Source organism: Xenopus laevis, chromosome 2L, assembly GCF_017654675.1.
Source record: "Xenopus laevis strain J_2021 chromosome 2L, Xenopus_laevis_v10.1, whole genome shotgun sequence".
Taxonomy (NCBI): domain Eukaryota; kingdom Metazoa; phylum Chordata; class Amphibia; order Anura; family Pipidae; genus Xenopus; species Xenopus laevis.
Window position 1 is genome coordinate 90,803,356 of NC_054373.1, and position 27,774 is coordinate 90,831,129.

General features: G+C 38.7%; 1 protein-coding gene across 4 annotated transcripts in view; it reads left to right on the forward strand.

Moving 5' to 3' along the window:
* adgrb2.L (adhesion G protein-coupled receptor B2 L homeolog) overlaps positions 1–27,774 on the forward strand; it is a 251,817-nt gene that overhangs the window by 117,449 nt on the left and 106,594 nt on the right. For all 4 annotated transcript variants that reach the window (XM_041582163.1, XM_018246749.2, XM_041582165.1 and 1 more), the window contains exon 2: positions 2,450–3,185. In XM_041582163.1, the coding sequence (XP_041438097.1) occupies positions 2,465–3,185 (721 nt within the window). In that variant the 5' untranslated portion in view covers positions 2,450–2,464. The remainder of the gene's footprint in view (positions 1–2,449; positions 3,186–27,774) is intronic.

Below are 27,774 nucleotides of genomic sequence, written 5' to 3' on the forward strand. Positions count from 1 at the left end.
GTAGTGACAGGGAGTACCAAATATACAGTTGTTGTTCTATCTCAGCGTTGTGGGCAATTACAAAGCTCCCTGTGATAGACAGTGTAACAGTATGTAGTCCAGTTAATGGGTATAGTAGGGGGTGCAGCAACACGGTGGCATTGCCTCATCCTCAAACTACATGAGCACTAATAAAGGTATAAGTGCTGAGAAGAGTGCCTATGGCTTGCTGGAAGGCATCTAAAAATGATTAGCCCCTAGAGTACATATGGACATCCCAGTCAGTAAGTTAAAAGACCTGCTGTAGCATAATTCCCATTCACGCATGGCAACATCAGCTATTTTGCCTTTAGAAGTATGGTAGATTTAAATAACTTTAGATGAATCATTCATGCTGAACAAGCACTTTTCCAGTAATGAAACCGGAACCTATTTGTTCTTCTCCTTCTTTATCCCAAAACCCATTTTTCCTGCTCAAAGCTGTGATATCTGGATGTAAGCTTCCTGCTCGCTGTTGTTCCATGGTGCCTCAGAATGGATTTGTCTTGCTGTTTTTCCTCTGTGTGTAATGAGTTCATCACTAAATTGCTATTGTTTGTAAGAAGATTACGATCCAGTTACTAATGGAGTTCTTTCTGCAAGTAATGGCTCATCTGGGATGTGAAGGACTTTACAAAATAATTTGTTTGATAAAAGTGTAAGTGAAATAGCTGCTTCTGTAAAAAGACGCCATTATCAAAATAAAAGCATTGTATTTCTGATGATAACCCTTTACTTTACTTTTTATATGGGGTGTCTGTAACTGGTGCTGCTACTTAGATCTCCATGTACCGATAAGACCATAAGGAAAATGTGGAGACCCTGTTTCATGTATGTGTATATGAATAAGCTAGAAAACTGTGTTAATAAAAGTTTTTCATTTTTTGATTGCATGATGCAGCCTCTTTCCTGGTAATAATAGATTTGGTAAATGGTCGCAGGTTAAGTGTGCAGTAGAAGTGGTGCAACCTCTAAAATGTGAATACTTTTTGGGAAGAGAACAACTTCAGAAGAGATGCTGAACTTCCACCAAGGGTTGTTTGAGTCTGACAACCTCAGATTCAGGATTTATAAAAACTGCATTCTCATTTTAGAGTTTGGATTTACCGCACATTTAAGATATAGGAACCGCTATTTGTATTTGCAAATGAACTACACTTTTAACATTAGAACTTCTGAGCCTGTATGTTCCAGATAAAAAAAAATAATTGTTTTTTCCCAGACAGTAGTTTGTCTGTTCTTTTTTTTATATTGAATGACTCGATTTCTTTTTATTTGCTTTAGACAATTAGTATAGACACAGGCAAGTCATGTTATTACTGGAGAATAAGCTCCTTCTTGTTAGCAGAGAAATGGAAAAAAAATATTTTTATGCTATACTGTAACAATTTTTTATAAATAGTATTTGAATACTTAAAGAGATTCAAACGCTTCTAAACTAAAGGCAACATATTATCCCTGACCTTGGATGTTAAATGTTTTATGACCTCATATGTTATAAGGCCACATAAACATTCCATAGAAGTGTTGCTCCACTCCATGTTGCTTAACTGCAATCTCCTGTTTTCTCTAGTATATTATCACGGGTTAAAGCATAATAGGGCCCTGGGACCAAAGGTCCAGCAACCATAGAGAGGTAACACTGCACAATATGTGTCCTACATGCTTAGTTGCCCATGTGATGTAAGAGGATCCTCTAATGAGAATCCTGCCTGAATTTCTCTTATGGCATCAAATGCATTACACAATTTTTTTTCAGCTCTGGAACCTAAACAACAATATGTCACCCGTGAAGTTAGATTAGAGTGTACATTTAACAACCAAAACAAATTGTACAGTAATCATAACATGGTAGATAATAATGAGATGGCTAGCATAGTGTGATTAGGGATAATTTGCCTTTAAGAGGTAGGGATTGCAAGGGAATTATTTTATTGTAATTATACATCCCATTTATATGCAATTTAAATTGTCAGTTATGCCTTTAAAAGGTTCAATATCTTGTATGAATGGAAGACATATAGCATCATTTGAACCCTTTTACCTGTAGACACTTAGGTCATGTTAGGCCAAAGGCTAGCTAAATTCCAAAAACCAAACTATGAAAAAAGGTTACACAGCTTTTCCCTACCCCAAGAAAATGTGTAGTCTAGGAAATCCTTGATTTGCAAAGTTGGGGATTTTTAAGGAGGTACATCTCATGCAACAGAAGGCAAGCAATCTCATACAGAGATTATACTGCAATTTTATAATTCTAGAAATGAGCCTGGTATCATCACCATAGCTTACTTTATATTAGTGTATGTATTACTTCTTCCTCCTATTATCAACCCTAATTTACAATGTATGCCATTTGTATCTTGCTGTTTATTTGAGCTGCATATCTTGGATATAAAAATGAATTGATTTCTTTATTTTCTTTTGTCAACAGGGCCCATGTCATAGGATGAACACTGCCTGTCCCCTCTTACTATCTGTGATATCGTCTCTTGTCTTGTGCTCCTGGGGTTCTCACCCCTCACCGAGCACATGCTCAGGTCTGGCTTCTGGAGTTCTCTACGGGGCATTCTCTCTTAAAGACCTTTTTCCAATTTTCTCACCTGGATGCTCCTGGACCTTGGAGAACCCTGACCCCACCAAGTATACTCTATACCTGAAGTTCACACACGAGGAGCAAGTTTGCTCTCATCTCTCACCCATGGTGCAGCCTCTGGATCACTACCTGCCCAACTATACCTGCAGCCGACCTGAAGAAGGGGCAGAGGAGGCTCAGGAACTCTGTACACCTGGTTCTCCTTTTACTTTTTTTCACTTTGATAAGAACTTTTTACGCCTGTGTCTTTCTGAGCAGCCTCTCTCAATCCAGCTTCTACCTGATTCAGTTCTGAGCTTCCGCTTTGTAGAGGTGTTGTTGGTCAACCATGATAATTCCAGTCAGTTTGCCTGTGGTGTACTGTGTCGGTGGTTTGAGGAATGCCTAAGGGCTCGAGATTGGGGGGTGCGTTGTGCATTGACACAAACTGGTTGCACCTGTCCAGAAAAAGCAGCACGAGGACACAATGACAGTGTTTCCAACTCAGTTGTGCCAGCAGGACATAGTGATTGCTGTGTCACCCAACTTCTGCCAGGAAGCAGCAATGGGGAATATCCTCGCCCTATCCCTTATGGTAAGATAATATATAAGTGTTGCATAAAGCTACTTTATGATTTCTGAAGAATGTAACTGATTCGTTTTTGCACTCACACCTTTGTACACCCGGCCTAGCTTATTGATTAAAATGTATAAACATTGGTAGCATATAAGAATGACTCTGATGTACTGTATGTAGTGTAAATGGGATAAAATATGTGGCACTAGTATTACAGACTTCAATAACGTGCACATGTATATTTTCCCTCTGTAGGTTCTTATGCTTTCAGATTTATAAAGTATCTACCTGAGTCTCAAAAAAGTGACTATTGCAATTTAGTCATGCTAAAACTGCAATGGTATCCAAAAGATATATTTTTAATTTCAAAGGGAGGACATCAGTAAAAACAAATGCATTTGACCACCCTTCTGTACTCTCCCCATTATTCAGATCTTAAAAAATGTTCTTTTAGATAAACAATACACATTTTTTGACAGTGAATGTAATTAATTAAATTACACGAATTTAATTAATTAAATTACAATTGTAAATTAATTATAGCATCATTTTTACAATGCTCTAGAGATGGAATTCAAAGTAATAGTTTGCAGAAACATCTGAGCATCCCTGAGTTAAAGAGGACATGTGCTTGGGGGACCCACCCGTAATAGAGTTCAAATTGCTTCAGCAGGAGAATTATTATGAAACCAGTTTGATGTTCTGTTGTGTGTGTGACAATTCTGTGTTCTGTGTTGTGCTGTGACAATGCAGCACCAAGGCAAAACCCTTTGTGTCTGGGAAAGAGGCTGCATTGAGAATTGAAAAAGGACCCCAAACATCTGCCTAGTGCTCCTTTTGACCCTGATCTATCTATAAAGAAACATAGCCTAGACCTAGAGTAATATAATTTACAGCCCCTTAGACAGTCTGCTACAAAATTAAGCTAAGAGCCATTTTTGAGTTTGGCCTGTGTTGAAAGTTTCAAAAGTGACCCATGTATTTGGCAGCAATTCATTTAAAAGGGGTGGTTTATCTTTAAGGTAACTTTTAGTATGTTATAAATGACTAATTCTAAGCAATTTGTCAATGGGCCTCATTTTTTCTTTTTTTACAGTTTTTGAATTATTTGCCTCTGATTGTTTCCAGCTTTCAGATGGGGGTCACTGACCCCATCTAAAAACAAATGCTCTGTAAGGCTCAAAATGTATACACAATGTCCTGCCTGGAGTTGAACCAGGGACCGAGTGTTTTTGGGCTGTCTGACTTACCACTGCACTGTGCGAGCAGACAGCTGAGGCATTGGTTCACTCCTATTGCTATACTTGTAATTGCAAGTAGGCCAGGGCTTTGTTCACCTGTTATCAATCTAACCCCATCTGTTACCAGGTGATCAGTGTAAGCTATCAGGCTGCTCTGCACTGAATCACTGCCCAATATAGGTTCTGCTTAATAGTTCCTGGGTGCAATTATTATATTGATATCTGTGTTTGACCCGCTGCCTGTCCTAACTCTGGATTATGACCTTGACTACACTTCTGTTCCTGATTTAGTACCCATATTGTCTGATCCTTGTTATTGACCTGTCCCGTCCCTTGACTATGCTTCTTGTCCTCTGTTCCTGTACCAGTTGTGGTTCCCTTGCTTGCCCAGAACTCTCCCCCTGGTCTGGCGGCACCCGAGTAGCGGAGGGCTTCTCCCCAAGTGAGAAGCTACTTTTTATTATTCATCTTTCTCTCCTATTCACAGTCTAGTCTGTTATTTTTTTAGCAATGCATAGTTTTAAAGGAATAGTTCAGTGTGAAAATAAAAACTGGGTAAATAGATAGGCTGTGCAAAATAAAAAATGTTTCTAATATAGTTAGTTAGACAAAAACGGAATGTATAAAGGCTGGAGTGAACAGATGTCTAATAAAACAGCCAGAATCCAACTTCCTGCTTTTCAGCTCTATAACTCTGAGTTAGTCAGCGACTTGAAGGGGGGCCACATGGGACATTTCTGTTCAGTGAGTTTGTAATTGACCCTCAGCATTCAGCTCAGATTCAAAAGCAACAGAAATGACCCATGTGGCCCCCCCTCAAGTCTCTGATTGGTTACTGCCTGGTAACCAGGGTAACCAGTCAGTGGAAACCAAGAGAGCTGAAAAGCAGGAAGTAGTGGTCTGACTGACTTGTTATACATCAAAAGACTCCAGCCTTTATACATTACATTTTTGGCTAACTAACTATATTAGAAACATGTTTTATTTTGCACAGCCTATCTATTTACCAAGTTTTTATTTTTACACTGAACAATTCCTTTAAGGGTAATTTTAACCCTAGCAACCGGATCTGGAGAGCTGCTGAATAAAAAGCTAAATAACTAAAAAAACACAAATAATAAAAAATGAAACCAGTTGCAAATTGTCTCAGAATATCACTGCCTCTATCACACCATAACAAAAGTTAATTTAAAGATGAACAACCCCTTTAAGGCACTGAGTGTTCCTTGTTTGCCTAAGGGAACTCAATGACAAACAGTGGTAGCGTCCTTTTTATGGTTTTTCCGCAATTACAAAATCAATTTCACTGAATAATTTAGTAATGCTCTAGTTTTCCTTTATTTAGAGGATTGTGTAATTTACTAATGGCCTCCACTATAGTTTTGCCTAAAATGTTGTTTTTTTATTTTTAGTATTTTTTTAGTATCTTTTTCTGTTTTGCATACCGTATATTGCCATGTAAGAAAAGGCCATTTCAGGGTACAGTATAAGACTTTTATTTGTCAAATGGACTGCACATATGGATAGATTTTATCAAAGTTAAGAGTAAAGGAACACAGCAATCTAATCTTTGGCTTCAGGGCAGTTGGATGGTATAGGGGCATCAATTCAATGGCAATATAAGTTAGATTTGTAATCTACAAGAGTTTTGCCAACAGCACATCTCTAGTAGATAAACAGAAATAGCATTGTATACCTCAGACATAAAAACCTGTGCTTCAAGCTTATTCTTTCTGAGCGTAATAACAATTTTTATAAAAACTATCATAGTATATTCACCTCTACATCACTAAATGCCCTCTGCTGTATCTACTATGTACTGACAATTTAACCAACTTGTATATTATATAGACATTGCCTTCTTATTTTTCATAAGTTACAGCTCCTGGTTGTGAATAATGTACTTGAGAAGGCTTTGAAAGGCCAAAATTCAGCTCCTCTCCTTCCTGTCATTTAATGGTATCTCCCAAACCAATAATGGTTTGCTTAGAGGTCTGGGAGGGTGGAACCAATGAATAACAATGAAAGCACTGCCATAACATGGAGGGTAATGGAACAGACGGAGCAAAGATTTATGTCTGTCACTAGAGATGGTGATGGTTATATATGTTTTGTTTGTGTCTTGCTCTGTCTCTTTTCTCTTGTTATTATGTCAGCTGCAGCAAGCGGATGATTTATGGTGTAGGGTTATTAGAACTTTTGCACAAGCTACTGTAGCGGTAGAGTTTGTCAGCGATGAAAATAAAGTACAGTCGCCCTTCCTGCATACTCTCATTTCTCACCCTAGTACCTTCCACCAGAGATTCTTCATCCTACAGCAAAATATCACCTAATAAATATATATATATATATATATATATATATATATATATATATATATATATATATATATATATATATATATATATATATATTATGGTAAGATATGGGTGTCTAATGGGCACTATAGTGTGTGTATTTCACCAGCATTAAACTGGTGAAATCTAAACTCCAGGGAAAACTGTATGGCTGCAGCTGATAAAGCTGTCTAAAGTGTGAACCGGGTCAGTAAAAGCTGGATTATGGGTCCTTGGAGTGGATGGAAGAGAGCATGGTGGGCTTTCATCCCTTGCTCTATGTAAGGTTTTGCAGCTGGCTAAACTAGGTAGCTAGCTAAGTAATTAGTTAATTAAGGATAGTTAAAAGGAGGTGTGGAGCTACACCTCAGTGCTGCTGCTGATGCTTCCCCTAGAGACCTCCTGGAGTGGAGGAGGGTGAGGGGCCACAGAAGGAGTGCTGGTGAGTACCAGAGAACCAGAGGGTTATTCCCCTGAGTTGGAGAGAGCTCCAAAGGTCTGGGCGAGGACCAGAGAAACCACTCCCAGGAGACAAGAGTCTCAAGTGTGCCCAGAGAGGATTCTGGGAGTTGTGGTCCGCTGAAAGCCAGTGAGGGTCAAACTCAAACGTGAGTAAAGAGAACACCAGTGAGGGTGTAAAGCTGGACTGTCTATTATGTGATTCCCCATGTGAAGCCAGTGGGCTGAAGAATTGTGTTCTATTGCAAATAAACGCCAGCAAAGCTGCAATTTAACCATAAAAGGCTGTGTCAGTGTCTGTTTCTGTGCTGAAATCTGTACCGGGGCCTTGGGTTTCGCTACCGGAAGCTCACAATATATATGTGAATTGCAAGGTCTTCTAGTATAACCAATGCACAAACGCAGATATCACCTTTGTATATGACATTGTCTGCAGAGTTTTACCTTCAGTCAGCTATGTGAAAATGAGGAATACAGATGCTAAATGCCTATGGTAAAGAAAACATCCATGTCAAGCCTTAATAGTAAGTATTTTTATTTAGATCTCTATTAACCCTTCATGATCATTCCTACTCAAATCAAAGTTTCCTATGCAAGGCTCAGCCCTACCCTGTCCCACTTAATAACATCATTCTAAACGGTTGCATAACACTTTACCCATGTGCTTGGTGGAACTTTGTCCAAGACAGCCCCACCTACTATCCCCCTACCACTAATATTTCCCGTAGCCAGTTTTTTTACTCTATCCTCCTCTACCAACCTATATTCCCTTTACCAGAATTGCAGCCTAGGTGGCATAGTAGGTCAATTTCATACAATATAAATTTGGCTGGTTCCAGCTTGGGGCCAACAATTTGTGTGCATTTTTTGATTGGAAGATTATCATGGAAAATGACCCACCAATCAAAACATGTGGTATCCTAATGTATTTTTAAAACAACATACTTTTCCCATCGTCGTATATGTGTGTGTGTGTGTATGTGTGTGTATATGTGTGTGTATATGTGTTTTTGTTACTTGCCTTTTAAGCCCATTTAATAGTAAACTCTACCACTCTGTGCCAGTACTGCTTTTTCCCATCAGATTGGTTTGGGATCAAGGGGTTCTGTTGGTGGTTGGTAGTAGTTTAGTAGTTAAGAATTATCAGTGGGGGGAGTCATGTGTTTATTATAATAATGGCATGGCTAAAGTTTTATGGAAACTATATATATATATATATATATATATATATATATATATATATATATATATATATATATATATATATATATACAACATTAACTGATAATCTGGATATTCAATTTAGATTTTAACTGTATATTAAAGGCTCTGTCACCCAGATATAAAAAGCTATATAATAAGTTATTTTCAAATTAAACACAAAGCATAAGTTATTTTTTTAATTAAAACATCCATACTGTACCTTTTATAAAGGTTTTAAATCTTAGCCATCGTCCATATATTGCCTGCCCTGCCTTTATGCCTTAGGTCTTAGTCACAGAGGCAGGGCAGGCAATTACTTTCGATTTCTGTTAAGTACTTCTTAGATGTCACTGCACTCCTCATATTCCTCACATGAGGGTCCTTACACTCACATCCCTTGTGAGCGCCCCCACCCCTCACGAGCATGCACCAGTTACTGAAAAAATTAGAATGCGACTGGGTGACATGCTGCCCCATAAAATCTTGCCACCCTAGGCCTCACCCTTTGTGGCCTTCCCCCAAATCTGGGCCTGTCTAGGATATACAACGTTGAAATAAAATGTATTCACTTGTGGTGACTTTCTCTAGCACAGTCAGAAAGAAGAGCTGCAGGAGATTCCAGCCTAAACTTGCAGAAGCAGAGGAACAGGAAACTGAAAGAGACGAGGGCAGAGTAAAAGGGACAATAAAAACAGGGATGTGGAGAATTGATCAACATGAAAGATTACAGAAAAGAGAGCAATCGACAAAGTAAATGCAGAAGAGGAAAGGAAATGCAGAAGAGTGATGAGAAAGGGAGTAGATTAGAAGGAGAAAAAGAAAATAGAAATAGCGAGAAGTTGATAGAATGGGAGGGAGGAGTAGTGAAGAGAGGATGAGCAAAAAAGAGGTAAAAACCAACTCAAGTTTTTTATTGGTGTTCTGATTTCAAGAATGTTCAGAATGTAATGGGGAAACAATGGGTAACACCATTAACTCTTAGGGCATATTTAAACTGATACCCCCCCCCCAAATGTTGGTGGATTTCCAACATGCCCCACAGCGTTCATAAAGCAAAGTACTATCTGTAAGTATTCAAAACAGATAGCAGCTATATTTGCCGCAGAAAATGTACAAGAGAATGGAGCTGTACGTAGAACCTGCATGCTTTTCTAGTCATAGGCAGATGAGCAAATCCAGGGAGATTTCACATTAGTTAGTAATAAAATCTAAGAACAATGTATACACTTCCAAAGTGAAGTTGGCTCTAGAGATTTAATTAAAAGAAGGATTTATGCTCGGTGCAAATTTAAATTCTACAAATACACAGCATAGTCTTGCGTGTGGTATAAAGTGTAAAATACAACTAGAATTTAGAGGGCCCTAAACACAAATGTGTTTTAGCATTAATATTTTCACATTTAATAATATCTTTACATATATTAGGGATTTTTTTCCACTGCAGTCAGTGCTGCCTGTCAGGGCTTTACATTTGTGTTGCGCACTAAAGCTGTAGCATTGCATGAGTAATGTTTCTGTCCTCGGGACTTGCAATAATCTGATATTACAGATTTTTTTTTTCTTGAAAGCAAGGATTTATGGTTATCATGTTAACGCTTTATCCGCCTCACCAATTTATCATGCAACTTAGCATATCATGCTGTAGAAGCACATGCATGCTTTATCTGGTATAATGCTATTTTTAGCTTTTAGTGTGACAGTATTCTTCTGCTAATTTGCTTTTTTTTATCATTCCTTTTGATGTAACCTTTGCCGTAAAATTTTTATGAGTGCTAAAAATGAACACAGCTTTAAATAGAGTATAGATCTTGTGATTTGTGGCCCATGAGCCCTGGTGGAAACACTGCCAAACCCCTAACACCAATGGTTTCAGTTCCAGCATTTTATTCATAGCCCTTGCCTATACACTAACCATCAACATTTGCATGTTCAAATTCACAAAGGATCCTTTACTCAGATGGGGTAATTGCAAGTTCTGCACCCCTGTAGCTGCATGTTTGTGCAAGCTGCCATTTAGCCAAACCAGTAAATCATAGCGATACAGGTATGGGATGTTATCTGGAAACATGTTATCTAGAAAGCTCCAAATTATGGGATGGCCATCTCCCATAGACTCAATTTTAATAAAATAATTAAAATGTTTAAATCGGATTTTGTTTTTCTCTGTAATAATAAAACGTTACATTGTACTTGATCCAAACTAAGATATAATAAATCCTTATTGGGGGCAAAACCATCGTATTGGGCTTATGTAATGTTCAAATGTTTTTTTAATAGACTTGAAACATATAGATCCAAATTATGGAAAAAATCACTTTTGTTAAAAAAACCCAGGTCTAGATAATAGGTCCTATTTCTGTAATAATACTAATAGTTCTCTCCATCATTAAGTTTATGTGGGTTTCTTCCCACAGTCCAGATAGCTTCAGGCAGTTTAAATTGCTTTGATTGAAGGGCAAGTAGTGACCTTATGTAAATGAACGATCATTATAAAACACTGTACAATATGTGATTTCTGTATAAAAATAGTAATAATCTAGCATATCTGTTCTTTGGTTCCATGTTCTACAAAGACTAGAAACAGGTAATAGAAAGTTAAGCAACATCAATAATTGGCTTTTTTTTTTTTTTGTTTTGTTGGTCCTGACACCATTAGTTTCAATGCACGTGGATATCTTTCCAACTGAAGATCTCTGTGTGTTTGTTAAATGACTGCAGTGCAGATGCCAAATTACATTTCATGTGGTATGTTATCCTGTAAATAGCGCATCATTTTTTCCCGGGTGGTAATTGGCAAATATTGCCATCGCTTCATGGGATGTGCTATACAAATTGACCATTTTGTGTTTAATGTCTTTTGGGAGCAATAGGTTAAAATGCGTTGCTCTATGCAGATAGTTTATGAAAGTGTTTTAAAGTAATAAAAATATAATGCAGTGTTGTCCTGCAATGGTAAAATTGCTGTTTGCTTCAGAAACATTACTATTGTTTGTATAAATAAGCTGCTGTGTCGCAATGGGAGCAGCCATTAAAAGGAGAAAAGGCTCAGGTTACACCGCAGATAGCAGAGAAGCTCTGAAAACACAATGGTGTTATCTGTTATCCACTATTTAACCTGTGCCATAAAGCCTTTTTTCAATTTTCGCCATTGCTACACAGCAACTTGTTTATTTGAACTAATGTAGTGTCAGTAGATCAGTTTTACCAGTGCAGGGAAACAGTACATTACATTTTCATTACTTTGAAACACTTTCATTTTTTGGTGTTTATGTTCCCTTAAGTTGAAAAAAAATTACATAGGAAAACTCATCAGTATGTATCGTCTATGTCTTTATTGATTGTCTTCAGATAACATCATTTAATTTAGCACCATTTAATCCAGGAATTATCAGTTTAATCAGCGCTAATAACCATAGCAACTTCCTCTGAGCTAACAATTTCTCTTAATTATAGGATGTTGAATTTCATTCTATTTAACCCTATTCTTGTGTAGAGGAATTCACAGTAGGCAAGTTTCCTGCCTTAAAGGGATTGTCTGGTGGTCTCTAAATCATACCATCCAACATTCAAAATCCAAACACAATGTCAGAGGCCATGCCCCAGATTCATGCAGTCTATGCTATAAATGTATTTTTTTAGAGTCCACCTACATTCTGGTAAGCCACACCTCTTAAGGTTCAGAATTCTGGACCATGCCAAAAAGATCAAGGAATACTTGATTAACTCACTGGATAACTGGATTCTAGATTTTACAATGACTCCAATTTATTATTGTAAATCATTAAATTATTTTCTCTTTATTTCATGGCGTAATAATGCTGAAATGTAGGGTAATGAAACAAAGCATTCCTGAAATCATACATGGATGACTGCTTGCTATTAAGGGACTTGTAATGGAAGTTATGTAGTTCTGTGTTTAAATATGGGTAGAAGTTAAAGGGATAGTTCACTTTTAAATTAACTTTTAGTATGAACTAGAGAGGGATATTCTGAGACAATTTGCAATTGGTTTTAATTTTTTATTATTTTTTATTTAGCTTTTTATTCTGCAGCTCTTCAATTTGCAATTTCAGCAATCTGGTTGCTATGATCCGAATTACCCTATCAACCTTGCATTCATTTGAATAAGAGACTGGAATATGAATAGGAGAGGCCCTGAATAGAAAGATGAGTAATAAAAAGTAACAATACAATTGTTGCCTTTCAGATCATTTGTTATTTAAATGGGGTTAGTGACCCCCATTTGAAAGCTAGAGAGAGTCAGAAGGCAATTAATTCAAAAACTATAAAAAATAACTAATAAAGACCAATCGAAAAGTTGCTTAGAACTGGATAATTCTATAACATACTAAAAGTTAACTTGAAGGTGAAAGGGACATATTTGACACAAGCATTGCTAAAAGTCAAAATTTTGCCTATACCTAGTAATCCGCTGCTTCCAATCAGAGTTGTGTTTGTAAACAGTTGACCAATACATACAACCTGCTTATTGCTTGCTATATGTTACTAAACAAGTATCAAAAAAATCACTTAACTAGTAGCCCAAGATCAAGGCGCACCAACGTTTTTGAATATACGTAGTAAAACCTGATTGTCTCCATTCAATGGAGGATGTTGTATATTTGAGTTGTACTGGCTTGTCCTTAATTCCTAGGATCCATTAATTCATACATTATTTAACAGAGAAATAATTATCATAGAAAACATGGTGTACCATTAGCAAGTGGAAGATTAGAGATTTGAGAAATGTTAGGTGCCAAGGATTTGGTCCACTGCTGGCATATTTTAGCAATTAGTATGAAGGTAATTAATTTAAAGAGAGGGAGGGAATCAATCTACAACTCTTGCCAGCTATTTGAAGACGCCAGAACCCAGAAGTAGAATAAAGCTATGGTTAAATGGCTTATAAATATTAGTTACCTTTAATATAAACATAACCTCTTTCCTCTACAATGTTTACATCTGTTTAGAAAAGTAGTAGAATAGACATGCCTGTATATTCTGTGGACATATTTTGTCCCACTATACAGATAATGAATTGCTAATCAAATAAATCAGTTTATTATTTTTTCCTACAGGGCAGGTTTGGGGGAGAGTTATTCAATTACTTGGATCCCCCTCAAGGACAAGTGTGAATGTAGGTCCAAAGTTTGAGCACAAGGCCATAGTCAAGCAAATATGTGGCAATGGTCCCTTGTAAATGAGCAATAGATCTTAAGTTGTGGTGCATTAGAAGAACTTGCAGGACAGGTTCAGTGAGGTTAGTGTGAATAAAAAGTAAAACATGGTGGCACTAAATGGTAATACTGCAATACATGTATGGGAACCATTATCTGAAAACCCATTATCCAGAAAGCTTCAAATTAAGGAAAGGCCATCTCCCATAGACTCAATTTTATCCAAATAATCCATATTTTTACAAATGATTTCCTCTATCTCTGTAATAATAAAATAGTACATTTTACTTGATCCAAACTAAGATATATTAATCCTTATTGGAAGCAAAACCAGCCAGTTAAGTTTTTTTTAATGTTTACATGATTTTCTAGTGGACTTAAGGTATGAAGATCCAAATAACAGAAAGATCTGTTATCTGGAATACCCCAGGTCCAGAGAATTCTGGATAACGGGTCCCATACCTGTATTACATTTTTTTCACCATCGGTGAACATTATCAGTACAGAATACATGTAAATGTTGTGCAGAGAACTGCAGTTGATATTGCTGCTTTGAACACTGGTGTTTGTAGTATACAAAGTGGTAAAATATTTATATTTATAAAGCAGTGTAGAGGTGGTAAAGCTGTGAGTGTAGAAAATGACTTGTTAATAATAATTAAGTATTCCATGCAAGTTATGTGACTGTACTCCCATTAACCTCACTGGACATCACCAGTGTAATGGACGTGTAAAATCGGGAGTATATTTCTGGAGTACCTGGTGTACACACTTGTAAAGGCTAGATTTAATAAGTCATTTTATCTGATTAGTTGTTGTTGTTACACCAGTGACTAGTGAGTGCTGTTGGCTGGGAATATGCTTGAGGAGGTTCATGAAGAAGGCTCTCCTCTGTCACACAGGAGTGTTTTTCCTTAGGGAAACAAAATAAGGGGGAGAGTACTGAGCTATGTCCTCTTTGGCTGATGTAAAGAAGATAAGAGTGGATGATGCTAGAGACCCTGAGGTCTGCTACCTCAGAGAGGTATGTCAAGTAGTTGAGCAGCTATGGCTCCAACAGAAAGAGAGGGGTCAGAACACTGGTTGTGCCTCACCAGTCAGAGACCCAGTGTATGGGTGCTAGGGCTAGAAAGGTCCTGTACCATAAAGATCTGAGGGCCCCCTTATTTCTAGTGCTTTATCTTGTGCGAAAAACCTGGGAGCCAACTGATGTGAAAGAAAAGAACCAGGAAGATAGGCAGCAGGAGAGCATTCAAGTATTTGTGTATTATAGTGACAGTGTGCTCCCTCACTGGAGGTCTATAAGTATTCCATGGAATATGGCATGTGCTAAATGTGATATGCTTGGAAGATGGCCCATTTTTTCTTTTCCTTTTCTGTAAAAAGCATTGTTGCATAATTAGGACAATTCGATTTAAATAAATTAAATAAATGCTTTAGAAGCTGTGTTTTCAGCAAGTATACACAATAACGATCAATTTTATTTTTATCAATCAGGGAGACAGGGAGAAAGAGAGAGGGGAATGTGGTTGCCAAATCTGGAGCTTTGCCAGGATGTTATAGATGCTTGGCTTAATTCAATTACTTGCAAGTTCGTTAAAAAGGTCTTTCTCTTTTGCTTTATCAGCTATTTTTACACTTTTGTTATTCAGTTGTAGGCTATTGTGACCATTCATGGCTTTCATTTTCTTTCCAATTCACCCCTCCTTACAGACTCATGAATTTTGCAGTGCTAATGTAGCTCATGGCTACATTGTTGAGTAACTTCTGATCTGTCCTTAGTAATGGCCATCCATATTCAACAAATGCTCTCAGGCTTCTAAATCCCTTTTGGTCATTGACATATACTTTAGTAAAACAAACATTAACAGTCCTATAGAGGTTAAACAACAAATGCATTATTTATCCAACAATACTGCCTAAAACTATGTAGCTGAAATCTGGTTACAGCAAAGCAAGGTGGTGGTGTCCATTTTGGCGAATTTTTGACCCAAATTCTTAGCATCTGCCTAAATCAGAATCTGCATGGAATTATGGGGTTCCTAATTTTATATATGTTGTTAGATTCATTCAGCCAATTGTGGGATGCAAATCCTAATAATGTACTGTACAGTATATGTTGGGCAGCACTATGTCATAGCAATGCCAGGGACATAGGAGGTTGTATATGTCCCCCCCCCCCCATGCCTTTGGTTTGCTCCCACACTCCAAAACCATACAGGTAGGATAATTGGTTTCTTATACAGGTATAGGATCATTTGCCCAAAATCCAGATATCCAGAAAGATCTCCCATAGAGTCCATTCTAATTTTCTTTTTCCTTTTTCTCTGTAATAATAAAACAGTACCTTGTACCTGATGGTAACTAAGCTGCATAAATCTATATTGGTGACAAAATAATTGTATTGTTTGTTTGTTTTTTCAATGTTTAAATTATTTTCAAATGAATCCTTATCCAGAAAGCCTGGGTCTCCAGTATTCCAGATAATAGATCCTATAGCTATATAACTGACCACAGAGTGTGCGTGCGAATATAATTGGGACCATAGGTTGTTAGTTGCACTGCGGCAGGTAATGAGGAATAATTGTTCCTTCCACCAACAGAAAAAAATGCGTAGTCTGTTATCAACCATAGACTCAAAGATATGATCACACGAATTTCCGTTTCGTACGATTTTGGGGCCAACTGTGGAGTGTCCCGAAATTTTTTGTGCCATTGCGATCCGTCGTACAGGTTTGAAAATTTCTGTCGGCTACCGATAATATCGCTGCATGTATTGCCGATCTGACAATACCAGTGGGAGACTGTCACCAGCTTTTGTCTGACATAACTTTCGTATGATTGCTGTCAGGGTCAGAACATCTTCATCTGTTCTTTTACTACTTTATTTGATCTGAATGGTTGGTAGCAGGTCGGGAGATGGCACTGAACGATCGTTCGTACATACGATATAAAGGTAAATCTGCACGTCTATGGCCAGCTTTAGGGCGGAAATATGTGCACCATAGGGCTCATGCACAGAGCACTTGTATCCACAGCAGTGGCCAAGGTGCAGAGTTGGGTGCAAGGCAGTCCTGTACTTATGTACAGGACTCTTCTTAGCCTTGTGCTTCTAGCATATTGTCTGTGGTTCTGAATAATGTGCAAGCTAGGGGGGAGGTTATTTTTGCTCTTTAAGGCAAAGTGTAGCTTCACTCATAGTGGTTAGTCTATATATCCCTTTACCACAGCCTTGGCACAGGAGTAGCTCCAAACCTCTCTCTCTATTCAGAGCAATTACCTCCCACTGGTTCCTGGTTCCTTGGGAGAGTGTTCCCCCTTCCCCAGGTGGTGACATCACTCCCCCAGGGAGTGAGATATGAACCTTCTCTGTAGTGTTTTCCCAGCCACCATGCCACTATATATTTTATGTATACTGCGTTTTATATTGTAGATTTGTACAGAGCTGAGTATTCTAGTGATAAACAGGGTTAGAGTGAGGAAGATAATATCATTGTTTGATGGATCATCATCGTGGTAACTTTATTTCACTTTTTACACATATGGGGATAATGTAAGATATACTATAGTCCTTTTTTTACTTTTACTGGAAACCTATAGTAACTGATAAGCACACACACAGATCTGATTAGTTGCTACGGGTTACTAGATGTGAGAAAACTTTAGACTTATTATTATTGTTATTACTTTACTCCACATATTGATGTGCAGCCTTAGGGTGAGATCACACGTGTTGTGTTTTTAAAAACGCACAATAGAGCGTAAATACGCCAATGAAACAACACACCCGTGATGATATGCATTTTTCAGCCTGTAGTTTTCTTTTCCCAACATGCATTTCTTTTTTTTCAAGTTCCCCACAATGCCACTTGGCAGAATTTTAGTAAACTTTGTGTAAATAAGCCAAGCTCAAAAGCATTTATTTATTTTATCATGCAAATGTAGCTGGACTGATCGTCAATACGCAACGTAATTACATCACCAGCATACAATGCCGCAAATAAGTATATGTGTAATCCATCTCGCAAAAGTTTGTCCACAATATTGAAAATATGCTGCTTGTTTCAGCGATGTATTTTCAAACCTGCGGATCCCATATAATTCAATAATATGGCGTTTCCTTGGAACATTGGTGTTTCTGCTAAAAAATGCAAATACTGGTGTTGAGTGGCGGATGTTGGCTCGCAAGCACCCTGTGGGAAACTCTATAGTGCATATTCCATTATTTTAAATAGGGCTTAATTTTGTGCGTATTTATTCTCGGCTGCACATTTTTGGGAGCTGTGGTTTTCCATATAAGGGGTAATTTTGTAATATGGATCTCCATACCTTAAGCATACTAAAAATTATTTAAACATAATTAAATTCATATATATATATATATATATATATATATATATATATATATATATATATATATATATATATATATATATATATATATATATATATATATATATATATAAATAAATAAATAGCATTGTTTTGCCTGCAATAAGGATTAAATATATCTCAGTTGAGATCAAGTACATGGTACTGTTTCATTATTACAGAGAAAAAGGAAATCATTTTTTTTAAATTTGAATAATGTGATTAAAATGCAGTCTATGGGAGATGGTCTTCCTGTAATTAGGAGCTTTCTGGATAATGGGTTTCTGGATAATGGATTAAGGGCTGCCACCTTTTCCGGAAAAAAATACCGGCCTTCCTATATATTTATCTTTTTTCCCTATTAATAACATTGGGATAAACCTTTATTTTTATGGGCCAGGCCGGTATAATACCGACTAGGTGGCAACCCTAGATGGATCCCATACCTGTACTGTAAATTCACAGAAAGCCTAGGCTGCGTATGGAATAAGTGTCACAGAACAAGCCTTGTAGATATCAACAGATGGGCGAGAGAATGGTGATGCTGCTAAAGAGGTGCACAGCCTGTATAAATATTTTAACACTGAGATTTGTTTGTTCCGGAGTACCATTCGGACACAAGTTCCCAACAGTTTAATTGTGGAACAGAACATTGTTTTCATTGCATGGTGCTGCCATAATTGGTGGCGTGTTGTGCAGCTTGGGGCTCTGTTCCGATTCAGTTTTTTCTCTCTAGTATTTACTCTCTATTTTGTTTCTTTTTCCCTATAGCAGTTGAGTGCTCACATAAGGAGAGAAATGTCTTCATGGAAAATTTCAGAGAATAAATCGGAGATCCATTTCCGCTGTGCATTGTAGATCAGCTCAAGTGTTTTGTTACTTTTATTTAATTTGTGCTTTGTCCCTGCTCTAAAGTACACATTGTCTGGCTTTTTTTATCTTCCCCTCCCTATCTGCTAGTCCTTCCTGCTGTCTATCCTTTCCTCCTTACTGCCTGTTTACTGCGCTTGTTCTTTCCCATATCACTCTTTCTCTCATGATTCAATGCTTGGGGTTTTCCACTCCTTGCCTATCTGATTTCCTTTCTCAGGGCTTTGTTCCATAACTTTTATCAGGACCAGAGAATGAAATAAGGTGCCTCAAGGAAATATAGAAAAGACAGGGACCCCAGCTTAACAATATAATGTATATAAATACTTATTTAAACATATAAAAATGGCATCCAGCCTGCATCTCTCTAGCTGTTAAATGCAATTTTAATTATACTGGATGATCCCTGAAAAAATACTGTATATAGCAATAATTAAACATTGTTATAAACATCTTGTTAGGAGTTTGTGTCTGGGCCAGTAAAATATATGCTGGTTGGTAAGTCTGTACTTTGTGCCAGATAAAAACCCAGTAAGGTGCAGTGTGCAGCATTGGTGGGCACAGGCCAGGTCCTCTTGCAAAACTATAGGAGCATTTTGATTTCCCAGCTATGGCAAAATTATAACAGGACAAATCAACAATCTGAAATGCCCAATTGTTTAATAGCAGGATTGATATGTTTGCAGCAGGAAAAAATAAGGCTTGCATTAATAAATTAAAAAAACAAACAAAACAAGTAAATAAAACCTTTATGTTAAACAGATTATTACTTATCGACTACAGTTTGGATCTGACTATGATTGTGGTAGAACAAAAGTGAGACCAATGACTTGCATAAATAGTATAGTAGAAAATCTTAAACATAATAAAAATGATCACTGGTTTGTAAAACAGATATATTACATATCCAATACAGTTTGGAAGCATTTTATCATTGGTGACGGATCCCCTCTAGCTGAAATGAGATCAGAATCTGACCTCAGGAATGTGTAAAATATTCAGGACGAGTCTCTTGCATTCTATGACTCCACCTTTGCTGCATTCACATATAAAATCTCATCTGACTATGGAAACTTTGATCACTCTGCTTGTCTAAAAAGGCATCGGCTATGACTATGGAATTACCACATAAGACAGATCACTGCCATACACCCTGCTGGTATCTGAATACAGATCCACAAGACTTATGTATGACTCTACTGCAGCAGTAGTGTCAGATTTTGCACTGCAGGAGAGTGGAGGAGAGCCAGCAGGGATATTGAATGAATTCATTGGAATACCATTTAAATACATTTTCCCTTAGAAAGAACCATAACGATAAACAATTCAATATCTTAGAGCAATAATCAGGAAGAAGAATAAACTAGTGTCCAGAATCATCTGTAGCCAATCCAGAAAAAGAGTTATTCTTCCAAGGTCACTGTGTGATGATAAAAACGCAAAACAAAGCAAGTAGAGCAGCTGCAGCTATAACTGCAGGCTTTTTAAAAGCAATAGGCCTTTCTCCTTCCCTCCCAACTGACACATTGCCTAGACTGGCTTATTAATAACATTTTATTAGCTACCTGCAGAGCCCCAAGCTTTATAGGGGCGTTTGCAAATGAGAGGAGTGTTCTGTAGACTTCTTATTTTAGTACTTCTGAAGTAGATGACATGCAGCCATTGAAAACAAGAAGCTCATAGTTTATGTGGGGCTTTTCTATCAAACTCTATAAAGAAGAAATGGCTAAAATGCCATAAACCAAACTGTTTGGAGAATAAAGCAGTTAACTGATTTTGTGATTTTTATTGCAGATATGCTCATTGGTGGCATTTGATGATGTGGGAACATACAGTATCTGCACATACATTTGAGAGTATTTCAGGTAGTCAGAAGGTGGGTTACTTGGCACATATAAATGCTAGGCAAGATTTATAGGTTTGTCATTTCATTTAGCTTCCTGATAACAGTAGATTGTGAGACTGTTCGGTATCATTTAAGATACTTTCTCCTCTTCGTATAATTTGGAACATTGGCATATTATACAAAACATTTGAGCCTGCCTGTGTACCTATTTAAACTAAGCACCACGGTGTGAAAAGTGTAAGCCATTATAACTTGTAATTGGCAGGTCTAGATTTGTGAGCAGGCCACAAAGACCCAGTGCTAGGGCAGCAAAAATCTGGGGGCAGCATGCCGCCTTCTGGCTGCATGTGAACTGGGGATTGGGCTAGAGAATTTGAATCTCCCACCTGCCCAGTCTTGGCAGTCGGCAGCAGCAGGGAACAGGTGAGGCAGTAGGGGTGCAAGCAGGAGCGATGGAATTGGATGGTAGTGGGGGTGCACTCGGTGGAGGCTTCAGAATGAAATCCGGCCCTGTGTGTAGGGACAGTTAATGACCTGGAGGTGGGCATTGAAGGTACTGTTTCTATTTTTGCAGATGATACTAAATTGTGCAGAACTATAGGTTCCATGCAGGATGCTGCTACTTTGCAGAGTGATTTGTCTAAGTTGGAAAACTGGGCAGCAAACTGGAAAATGAGGTTCAATGTTGATAAATGCAAGGCTATGCACTTTGGAAAAAATAATATAAATGCAAGTTATACACTAAATGGCAGTGTGTTTGGAGTTTCTTAACTGAGAATGATCTAGGTTTTTTTTTCGTAGTTAGCAAGTTGTCTAATTCTGGGGAAGTGTCATTCTGTGGCCACTAAATAAAGTTCTGTCTTGCATAAAAAGGGGCATTAACTCAAGGGATGAAAACATAATTTTGCCTCTTTATAGGTCCCTGGTAAGGATTCACCTGGAGTATGCAGTGCAGTTTTGGACTCCAGTCCTTAAGAGGGATATAAGTGAACTGGAGAAAGTGCAGAGACGTGCAACTAAACTGGTTAGAGGAATGGAAGACTTAAATTATAAGGGGAGACTGTCAAGGTTGGGGTTGTTTTCTCTGGAAAAAAGCGTCTGCGAGGGGACATGATTACACTTTACAAGTACATTAGAGGACATTATAGACAAATGGCAAGGGACCTTTTTACCCATAAAGTGGATCACCATACCAGAGGCCACCACTTCAGACTAGAAGAAGAGAACTTTCATTTGAAGCAATGTAGGGGGTTCTTCACAGTCAGGACAGTGAGGTTGTGGAATGCACTGCCGGGTGATGTTGTGATGGCTGATTCTGTTAATGCCTTTAAGAATGGCTTGGATGATTTCTTGGACAGACATAATATCAAAGGCTTTTGTGATACTAAACTCTATAGTTAGTATAGATATCGGTATATATATAATTTATGTAAAGGTATGGAGGGGTGTGTGTATGGTTGCTGGGTTTTCATTTGGAGGGGTTGAATTTGATGGATTGTTTTCTTTTTTCAACTCGATTTAACTATGTAACTGGAAGCCAAGGTCCCTTAATCGATGGTCTTAATCTTCTGACCAGTGTGGATGTCTGCTGGGGAGACACCAAAGGCCTAGTAAAAAGAGTACCCTACAAGGACAAACTCTTTAGTAAAGTTGGGGAACAGGGACCCTGTGAACGAGCTGCTAAGACAACAATAGTACTAGCTAGACATTTAGGAGTGAGAGTTACGTGTCTATTTATCATGCTGTGTAAAAAGTGGAGGGAAGCACTACCAATGAAGTTGCTCGTAGCAACCAATCAGATCTTTGCTTTTGTTTTGTTTCTGATTGGTTGCTCTGGGCAACATCACTAGTAATGATAAATAGACTTTTTAGTCAGAATTATCTAGCAAGAGCAGTCTTGTGCTTCATTGGACGACAGTGAGAAAAGTGATTCAGGCAAGCTTTTACTCACTGAACATTTCTACTGGAGGGGATCAGGACCACTAGCTGGTAGACCTCAAGTGTGCCAAGCAGTCTCCACAAAGGTACCCTGGTTCATGTTCTGCAAATTATTATTGCTGCAATCCATCTTTCTCAGCGATTACTGGGACTATTAACCTTGTGGTGTATACTAAACTGGGTTGGTCTGGGCTGTCGGAACACCGGGAAAAAACCCGGTGGGCCCCTGCCTACCTCTCCCTGCCCTGACCAAAAGAAGAAACAGGTACGCACGGTCAGGGTGGGGGCGGGTTGTAGGCAGTGGCCCTGAAGTTGGGGGGGTCGGGGGCCCAGAGCGGGTGTGTGCGGGCCCCTAAGGTGGCAGCCCCAGTGGGCCCAGACCCCCCAGTCCAACACTGATGCAAAATAAACCTTTTGTTTCATGTTTAAGAAGATAAGTCTGTACAAGTATGTGTATATACTGTATTTGCCCTGGAGTTCATGGGGTTGAACTTGAAGGACTTCAGCCTTTTTTCAACCCAAGTTAACTATGTAACTCTGCAACCTCTGGCATCCTATCTATCTAAATTGTGCAGCTGAGAGGTGGACTCCTCAGTAGTAGAATTATTTTGGATTCATTTGGTTGTTCCTTTATACATTAAAAATATAAATAGACTATTTAAGCAACACCTACAAAGCAAAATCTGGATTAATGCTTAGTATTTCAGGTAAAACTGTTAATATGGCTGGATAGTAGAGATACTGTTGTAATAACCTTGTGAATTTGATCTCTTTTTGTAGGAGATAAATAGGTGGCTGTTAAGGCAGGTCTCAGGAGTTAAATGAAAAGTGCTAGTTCCGCAAGTCTCTAGGTTTGACCTGCCAGCTCCAGTCATGTCTGGGAGGCTGTATCCCACCCCAGGCCAATATTCGGGACTTTGCTAATTAGATCTGACATTTAGTTCAGAGCCCAGAACTTTGAGACATTAAATGTTATTACAAGAGCCGTTAAGTGGCAGAGGGGATTAGATTTACTAGCATATCATGGCAGTGACATATCAGTTTCGAGTATAAAACTCTGTCTACTCAAGCTGGAGCCAGAGAACTATAATGATCCTGGAAACCATACAAAATACATCTATAACCTGGGTGTAAATCTCAGTTCAGGGATAATTCCCAAATGAAGTGGTATGCAACCTTAGACATGTTAATGAGCAAAAGTTTTTATACGCAAAAAGGTAGTCTCAAGCAATCGCCTTCATGACTGGTTTTGCAAGTTTTTCTTAAAGATAACCTGTCACCCCCAAACGGTTTCCCCAATGGGAGGTGCGGGCAAATACGGCCTGCAGTCCACCTGGGGAAATAAACTAAGCTGTCCTCACCGGTAGGTTGCTCCCATTGCAGTCGGCCATTTCTGGCACATGCGCACCATATAACACGTACGACCACAATGGGAGCTCCCTCCCATCATGGGTAGCTCAACACTCAGCTGGGCCATAGGAAAAAACAACTATTGTTTCCCCAAGTGCTGGCTCTGTTAGCTTGTACCACTGGAGGGGGAAATAATTTGGGGGTGACAGGTGCCCAGACTGGACAGTTGCTAAATAATAAATACATTTTAAAACAACAAAAAAAAAAACATACAAAATGAGGGCCAATTGCATATTAAAGTTAATTTAAAGGTGAACTATTCCTTTAATTACTAATGGTAGTGGTAGAAGATGGGGATATAGTTCATTATATATAGACAGATGGACTGTGGTTATACTCCAGGACAGTTTTGGAGAAGGTGATAAGGAAATGGATTAAGTAAGGGGGGGGTGTAGTAGATTATATCTCCTCTTTAACCCTTTTCTTTCACCCTTAGACAGAGCCATAAACGTTTAAAATATTGTCATGGGGGGAGGGACCTGCGGCACATGTGAGCATGCCGCTGAAAATTTTCCCACCGGAAGTGATGTCAGCAAAAGTGACGTCTGCTGAAAATGAAATGTTCTGCGCATGTCAGATTTTTGCCTACAAATCGTCCAAAATCATGGAAAATAGCCAGAAACCAGGGGACGACTTAAGGGTGACGGGAGACTGGGCAGGGCCGGATTTACATAGTGGGCGCCCCTAGGCCCACTGCCGTTTGTCGCCCCTGTCCCCTTCCCTTTATTCATGCAAATTTTCATAATCTGAACTAGAGCAATGGGGATTTAAAAAATTATTTTATCTCCAGCACATCCCCAGTGTTTTTGAACCAATGTGGGTGTGGTTGGGCAGCATGCCGCCCCCCTAAAATCCTGCTGCCCTAGGCCCGGGCCTAGGTGGCCTTTCCACAAATTCGGGCCTGAGACTGGGGGGTAGAGCCAAAAATCTGGTAACTGCTAATGGGGGGTTGACAGCTCATTAGTTCCCTTCTTTATTCCTTTGTTTTTCTTACCCCAGTGCTGCCCCCAGTGGAAGTTATAAAGCACGCATGGATTCACAGAAAAATTCTGCCTTTTGCTATCTGATTTTTTGCAACCCATAAAAAAAATTGTTTTATTGGGAAAAACGCTGTGAAAAAAACGTCCATTGTCTTAAATGAGTTTTGTAAATTTTCCCAGGTTTCACAATTTTTTTTCATGGTTTTTCAAATTGTTCAGTGAATCAAAATGGGACAGATATGCTCATTGCTACTGCCATCTCTTTTGATATAGTTGCTTTAATATATTGATAGTGTAACGCTAATCTGGGCTATTCAGACCACAAGTAGTTAAGTGTCCAGCTAGTTATATGAGCATGGGTTCCATTGCGACTCACACTTCAGGATCAGAACCTTCGCTAAGTGGAAGTTTCCCATAAAGGTGTACTACTGTATAGCAAAATAGGAATGATTGGACACCAGGAGGTTCTTATAGTAAAACAGAAAGGATGGTTTATTAGTCCAAGACAATGACCACAGGTTTTACTCACATATGAGGAGGTGTTAGCAGATGTACATCACATACAGCAGAACAGGTGGATGACACAGCATAGAGAATGTGACTCCCATAAGGCATTCTAGTCAAAGAGTAAATCAATTCCACCCAGTGGAGTGGTCAGGGAGAAGAAGTCTATCCACTGTGGTTCCTTCACTAAAGGCAATCAAGAAGCCTTTGGGAAGCTACTCCCTCGATGGAGCACAGAGCTGCTCTTGCTAGTTAAGCTCTCTATCTTACTTTCCTAGAGAGTCTATAACAGAACTATCCTGTTCTAGCTAAACCTCGTTCACTGGGTTCCATGGTCCCCGACTTAGTCACTAAAGGTACAAGTCCCTTTAGGGCGGTGGCTTTACTGGGCTTTGGTGTACCCAGGCTAAATGAGCACAACCAGTAGGTAAGAACACCAGCAGCCAAAAAAGAAGATCCACCCCTTTCCACACACTATATTGAAGTGTGGTAGGAAGTGGTCAATACACCTCTTGGCTAATAACACTGGTTAAGTAAATGTAGACTAGATACATGGACTTTTGCCCAGCAACTAGGGAAAAGGGGGAAAGGTAGGGATTTAAAAATATAGGAGCATAGCAAATCCTATAGGTCCCTACAATAGAAAACATTACTGATTTCTTTACTTGACACCTCTACCTCACCTGCGCGGGTCCATTTTTTGGAACCCGACCCGTGCCCGCAACCTGCAATCCGCAACCCGGACCCGCATTCTTACCCACTTGGACCCGCTACCCTACCTGACCCGCAAGTACCTTATCCACACCGCGGACCCGCGACCCGCTGACCATCAAGAATCAGGAAGTGCTGTCATAGTAAACCGGAAGTGACATCAGAAGTAGACATGCTCAGAAAGGAGTAAAAATCGATATTGAGAAGACCCGTGGCCCGACCCGTGACCTGCAAACCCGCAGAACCGCCAACCCGCATCTATACCGCAACCAGAACTTATACCCACAACCCACAGGGTACCGCAGGTTTTTGCGCGTAACAAAAGGTACCTGACGCACTGCAGGACTCTACTCTCTGGATCAAGTTTGTACAAACACTTTTAACTGTATATTTACATTTCCGAGGCGGCGAGGCCCATAATTTGCACTGGAAAGTGAATAACAGATTTTTGTTTAAAAGTCGGTTCTGCTATGTTAAAAAAGGCCCTTGCTTACAAGTCATTCACTAATCACAAACACAAGCCACTATTACACATATAACGTGCTAAACCTTGGACTCCCATGTGCCTTAACTTGCTTTGCTTTGTACCTCATGCACTGACATGGGCATAAACAGCTTGTCGGTCTATACATTACTGCTAAACTCTGCTAATTTTACAATTTGCTATCTCTTTTTCCATTGTTTTTCTTACTGTCTCTAAAATCCAATGTTTGCTCGGCTTTTCCTGCTATTGTCTGATGCTTATTTCTATCAAAAAGAACTGTTGGGAGATACTGTTTGGCAGCATGCCGGAGATGGAAAGATACACAACTGACTACCTGGGCAGCTCAAGTTGCTTAGCCCAAAGAAAATTAGAATTCACATACAATTTAGTATGATCTTACATTTAACCTGCTACTAAATTTGTGAAAATGAATGGATTTTATATTACTTCATCTAGGATATAAAAGTTTCTAACAATAACAAAACTGCATGCAAAAGGGTTCATATTACCGGTAGGTAATGAATTTATTTAATAAACCCCTTGTTTTCCTGTGGCATAACCAAGCAGAGGTACTATGAACTTGCAGAAAAGTCCCTGGGATTTTTAAGGTATCTGTTTAAAGAAAAGGTATATTTTTAGGTTACAAGGTGTTAGCATCTCTATGTATTACTAGACGGACAGAGGCAGCCGGTAGCGTTCCGTTACTACAGTTATAGAATTTATCAGAATGCTTAGTACCTGGGTTGTGTGGATCATTATGCCTTAAACCTGCTAATAAAATGTAAGCCTTCCAAATCCCAATAGAATTGTTTGGCCATTAGTATGTATTTATGGCAGATGGGGTCCTGCCATTTCTTACAGACAAAAATAAAAACAGTGACAAGAATTGTATGTTTCAATAGGACCCTACTGACATACATCAGAGCTTTCAGGAAAATTGGTTTCAGGAGAGTAAATTATTTACTTTATACACACATAACTATTTCCTCACGGTTTTTCACTACCAGCAACACTATGGTAAGTCCTTATAACTATTTTATACTCTCTTATGCTGGTTCCACTTACTGCCATCTGGCA